This window comes from Plasmodium inui (assembly GCF_000524495.1).
Source record: "Plasmodium inui San Antonio 1 unplaced genomic scaffold supercont1.2, whole genome shotgun sequence".
NCBI classification, from domain to species: domain Eukaryota; phylum Apicomplexa; class Aconoidasida; order Haemosporida; family Plasmodiidae; genus Plasmodium; species Plasmodium inui.
In genome coordinates this window covers 942,419-948,418 of record NW_008481836.1, presented here as the reverse complement: position 1 = coordinate 948,418, position 6,000 = coordinate 942,419, and the positions used below count along the sequence as shown (strand labels likewise).

General features: G+C 35.7%; 1 protein-coding gene across 1 annotated transcript in view; it reads left to right on the top strand.

Annotated features, from left to right (window-relative positions):
* Positions 1–1,131, top strand: part of C922_00659 (hypothetical protein) — a gene marked incomplete at both ends in the record, with an annotated part of 3,663 nt that extends 2,532 nt beyond the window's left edge. Inside the window, one exon of the mRNA XM_008816272.1 lies at positions 1–1,131. Within this exon, the coding sequence (XP_008814494.1) occupies positions 1–1,131 (1,131 nt within the window).
* Between the last annotated feature and the right edge of the window lie 4,869 nt (positions 1,132–6,000).

Sequence of the window (6,000 nt, the reverse complement as noted above, 5' to 3'; positions counted from 1 at the left end):
GATATATTAAGTGGATCTATCATTTTTGAAGATAAATTAGACTCTTTTGAAATTAAGAACATTTTTATCGACCGAAGAAGTTCGTCAATCTTGGCGGTGGACAATTCGCTGAATGTCAAGGTGGTGCCCATTCCGGGGGGAGGCGTAGGTAGCGGCACAGAGGATGATCTATTTTTTTACCGCATAAATGCGTCGAGGAACTTCATTGAAGGCTTCAAACTGAGCAGCTCACCCCGCAAAAAGGGACCCAGGAACGAAATAGGGTTAATACGAACATACTCCATAAATCTGCACAATGAAAAACTGGAGGTTTTTTCCAAGTCGATAACAAAGAAGGACACCTTTTACCCAATCAAAATAAATAAAGACGCGTCTATATGCTACAAGTACGTGAGTGATAACATCATATCTTATATAACAAGCACAGACCAGAGGGAAGGCATCATATATACGCTGTACATCATTGATGGAATTACTGGAGATCTTATTATTTCGAAAATGTTGGACAAGCACACGAACCCACCTTTCCATTTAATGATAAATGAAAATTTTGTCATTCTGAATTATTTTAATGCAAACTTGAAAAAATATATAATTCAGGTCATTGAAATATTGCTGGATAAGAAGGATCCTGGTTTTTTCAACTTGATAACTTCGAAAAAAGAAAAAATTGTTGATTTATTCGACCAGAAAAAGAAAATCGTCATAAATGAGAAAAATTACATCATTGATCATAACGTTAAATCTTTTAATTTTACCGAAACGAAGAGAGGAATAACGAATAAACATATTTTGCTACTTCTTGATTCGAACAAAATAACTTCCCTAAATTTATGGTCCGAAAAAGATCAAAAGGTGTACAAAAATTTGAACACGTTTATTACACAAACGGATATTTTATACAATTCTAGGGGGTTCATATGTAATGAGAGTCTGCTAGAATCTACTACGCTCGTATTTTCGTGGGGAAACTATCTCTATTTCACTTGTTATCAGCCGAACGGATCATTTGACACTATTGAAAATTTCAATTTACTTCTTCTTCTGTTTTTAATCATTTTGGTGTTTATTGGTACGTACATATCTTACATAAGGAGGATAAACAAAACTGTCTATTCCAAGTGGGCCTGAGTTGCGGCCACGCCGATGGGGGGAGACGAAGTGACTGCCCTCGTCCCTTCATAAATGTTGTCCCACGTGGGGACACAGAGGTGGATATACTTATGCGTAGTGAAGCAGTACAACTTCGACATGATGGGAAACTTCCAATTTTTTTTGAAAAAAATTGCCAGTTTTTTCCCCATCCCATAATTGTTTTTTTTTTTTTTTAAAAAAAAATAGTGAACGCGCCATTTATTTATATATATTTATTTATTTAATTTTTTGTCGAATTTACATTTAGATGAATTTTTTTTAAAAGAATGAAAGAAAAAAAAAGCATGTCACTTAAAGCTCCATTTTTTAATTAAGAAAGTGTTTTTTTTCTCTCTTTTTTTTTCTTTCTTTTCTGCTTCCTTTTTTATGCATCCTTATAAAAGCACTGTGCATATACATATATATATGTGTGCACGTTTCACTCCTCTGAGAACGGGAAGAGCTAAAATCATTTTAATGTTCCTTTCCCTTCATATGGACTTTTGGATGGGCTGCAGCTGCAGAGTCACCCATATATGTCAGCATAATAACAGAGTATTCGTTAGTTTGTATATTTATAAAACAGCAAACATTTTTCTTTTTACACCTATTTTATAAGTACATACTACGTTTCAAATTGGAAGGTAGCAGACACGCTGGTGAAAAATGCCAACAGAGCCTCTTGTGAAAACATAGCTTTCTTCTTTAAGAGGATAGTGGGTAGGTGGAAAAAGGCTCCCGTTTTTTTTCAGGCATTATTTTGTGACGCGTTACCGGTTTTAGCCCTTCCTAGGTGTGACTACAATGGGTGATTATTTTTTTGGAGAATTTAATCGAGCCAGTAGGTCACAGCCACCCGCTCACGTGTGATTGCATTTGACTTCCTTCAGTAGTACCCTGCATATCTGAACTTTTTTAACGTCCTAATGTGATCAAAGGGGGGAAAACTCCCGTAATGGACGCGGGGTAGACAGAATTAAGCTGTTCGGCGGCTGCCAATACGAAATGGGTTATTTTTCATTATTAGTCAATGACTAAGTTAAAACCCCCATCATTCTGTTTCATAACTGTACAGGTACATCTACACCTTTAAATGTGTAATAAACGGAAAATATACCTCCGCTTTGGTTAATTTGAAAAAAAAACTGAACAATTTCACCGGTGTGAAATATAAAGGAAGTTTCTCCATCCTGCCGATTTGACCTACTGCTAGCGCTCTACATTTTTATACGTATTCTACCAGTTGGAAGTCATGTATGATACGCGAATAGTTCTTTTTTTGGAGAGGGCAAAAGAGCTTCTTCCCCATCTGTACTTGTGAACCTAAGTCTACTTGGTCATATTACAACCAAATGCGTGTTCGGGTCACGCAACACAATTATATGTAAAAAGAATAATTGTGTGTTAACGGTGTGCTTACTTGTATGCATATAATACTTAGACGTGCAAATGACTCTGACATAAAATAACAGAAATTTCCATGGAGATACTACGCTACAGGGTACACCGGCGAGGCGTAATGTTTATGTTTATGTTTTTCCCTTTAGGCGCTGCTCGCTCGTTTGAGCATTACTTTATTTCCACCCAATTTTGCACGTTTCCGCGTTTCCCTTCCTTTTAACAATTTCTTTAAGTCATTTGCCACCATGGGATGGAAGGAAAAAAAAAGAAGTACCAAATTGGGTGTACCCTTGAAGAACTCCATTATAGCGTAGAATGAGGAAGGCGGGGGGGAAACTTACTTACATTGTGGGTAATCAACACCAGCAAATAAGTACATATAGCTGAATTGTTTAATACGCATTTACCAAAAAAAAAAAAAGCGTTTGGGAAGATTCGCTTTTTTGAAGGGAACATAACCTTTCACATAAGAACGCACAAACATGCTATTATATGTATAGCGTATAATATAAATAACCTTTTTCCTTTTTCCATTATTTCCTGCCACTAAAATGGAAAGATGCGCATTTAATTCTTTGCATTACGAATGAACTGGAACAATAGCGTTTTTCTTTGACTATAAGTGGGGGGTACTACACTTTTTTCATTCATTTTTTTTTTTTCTATAAACATGACCTTGTAATTAAAACACTTACGCATTCTTGTAATAAAAAAAAGGAAAAGATGATAAGAAACAAAATTGTGAAGTGGTGAAGCGAAAAAAAAAGGAAAACGGGCTAAATGGCCGCTGACGCATGTAAATTTTCTCACATAACATGATATACCTAAAAGTCTTCTTTTAAAGGATTAAAGAGAACGTTATATACGATGTGTTTATATTCCTTATGTGTTTTCTTCTACATTTAAAAAATGACAAAATGTTTTTATTTATACCACATTCACCAAAGGGATAAAAAAAAAGAGGAAGCTAAAACGAGAAAAGCTGTAAATTAAGAATGCAGGGGTAAAAAAAAAAAAATTAAGGGACACTTTTCAGTTCATGAACGAGTGGAAGAAACGGTAAGCAGGCAATATGGCATGTAAAATATATATATAATATATTACATATGTTAACATTGCGCAGGTATAGGATGAGAAAAACTGCATCACAGGTGTAAATATTGCTTTTCAAACATGAGCATATTATATACGTACAATATAATATATATGTCGTAAATACACGCTCATTTAAATATATATATACGCTATATCCCCCGCCCCTTTTCAATCCCCGGAAGAAGATACGCTACATGCTTACTCGACAATTCTATTATTATATATACGTATCCATTTTTAACCATTTTGCAATAAAGCAAAACCCGCCAACCCTGCATAACCTAAACCCGTGTTTAACCCCTTTTTTTTTTCCAAACCTTTTGGTCAATTTTTTATCCATTTTTTATACATATTTTTTTCCTACTTCAAAGGGAGAAAAAAAAAGAAATTTTGTATTTGCCTGCCATTCTTTTTTCTTACAAGTATATATATTTTTCTTGCATGAGAAAATGTTATAATAAAGAGAAATAGTCATTAGAATGAAAGAGATATTTCTTCATAATTTTTATGTGGGTTGAAAAATACCATTATATATGCAATTTCATCGCAAAGCTATGCCAAAAACATGAGGTGAAAAAAAGTTATGTGAATGGAACAAAGATATATATGTACCTATGGAATATGCCAGTAAAAATATACTCCTTCCGTGACAATTGGCTCCTTTCAAATGTATGCCTTTTTACTTTGCGTTTTGTGAAGCTGTGAAGTGTTCCTTCCTATGTACGGCTCACGGTATATACTTATACCTGTATGCTTAACAAGTCATACATACATGTATATATATGTTCCGTACACAAACACGCGTCGTGCTAAGTGATACATTTGCATCGTTCATGTGAGGGAACATATTAGCCTAACGGAAAAGCCATTGTTTTTTAGCCCGCACTGCCTATATATATATGGGTGTATGCACATGCGCATGTACCATATGAGTATATATGTGCACATATCCATATGCGCAACTCATGTGCGTGTAAGGATATGCATATATAAATATATATATATACGTGCGAAGCCCGAATAGCCCCCTCGATGAAAATCATCTTTAGGGTATTTTTTCCACCTAACGTGAACCAGAAAAAAAATTTGAAAAACAAGTCAGTTGTTTTGAGAAAAGCAGCATTGGATTTTTTAAAAGCACCGCGAAAAGCAAAGCAAAGAAAAATGATTCATAATGTACCATAGTAATCACTGGTTTTTGCGAAGTGCGACCAAGAGGTGTACACAAGTATACACGTGGGTGTGCGCTGCGCGGATGCGTACATATGCGTATATATACTTAAGTATATTTACATATATTTATATATACCTATCTATAAATTCATCCTTGTACGGATGTTCCTATGTGCACATGTACGTGTTGCCCGTGAGCGTACCCCCACAACGCCTGTGCCACTCTTGACGCACTTTCACATGTGCACCCCCATGTGTTGCCCCTCCATGTGCTTACGCATGTACGTGTAGGTATAGAGCACATATGCTTCAGCGTACCTTGTTCCATGTTTACCACATATACGCTCACCACAGAGCAGTTCCTTTTTTTTATTCGTGTGATCGTTTGTTTATTATTTCCCAATAGGATGTTTTTGCTACCAACGAGCATTATGTTGGCATTTTAAAATATTCTATTTTTGAAAATTAAAACTGTTCACCTGTGCCTTGTTTCGTTATGCATACGCCTATGCGCTCAAGTGTGAGCAAGTATGCATAAAGAAGTGCTGACATGCGTATAAATGCGTCTGAATGCCTGTACAAATGAGTAAGCATCCGTGAATTCACATGTGGATATCTGTTCTCTGCATATGCGTAAATGTAGAGGAAATATTTTGAAGATTTTTACATTTTTGTTTTTATTTTTTTTGTAAATTAAGGAATTACATATCAGCCTTTTTTTTTAGAGTGAGGGGAAAACCATTTTCATTGTATTTTTATGTGCACAATTTTTGGATAAGCGAAAGAAAAAAAGTGAAAAGATAAAATATTAAATGTTAAATCCTTTGATTGTTTTTCATATTGTGAATTTTTTATACCAAGTAAGAGTCATAAGGAAGGACAAAACAACAAAGCAGCAAAACAACAACAACAACGACAACAGCTGTGATAGTAGCTTCGACTGTGATAGCACCTGTGAGCGTGACCTTGCCGAGGGCGCGCGTTTTCGTAAAAAGCACAAACATTTTTTTCTCGCCAAACGATTGTGAACATAGGAGCTGTGTTTCGCACTCAACCAGCAGGGGCCGTCGTGTATGTTGCGCGCGCATGAGTCATCTACGCTAATGCGCCCCCTGCCTTGGTGTGCATATATATACATGCAAACATATGTGTACGTATTCGAAGATTCACGCAAGTACATATTCTCAGGTGCATATG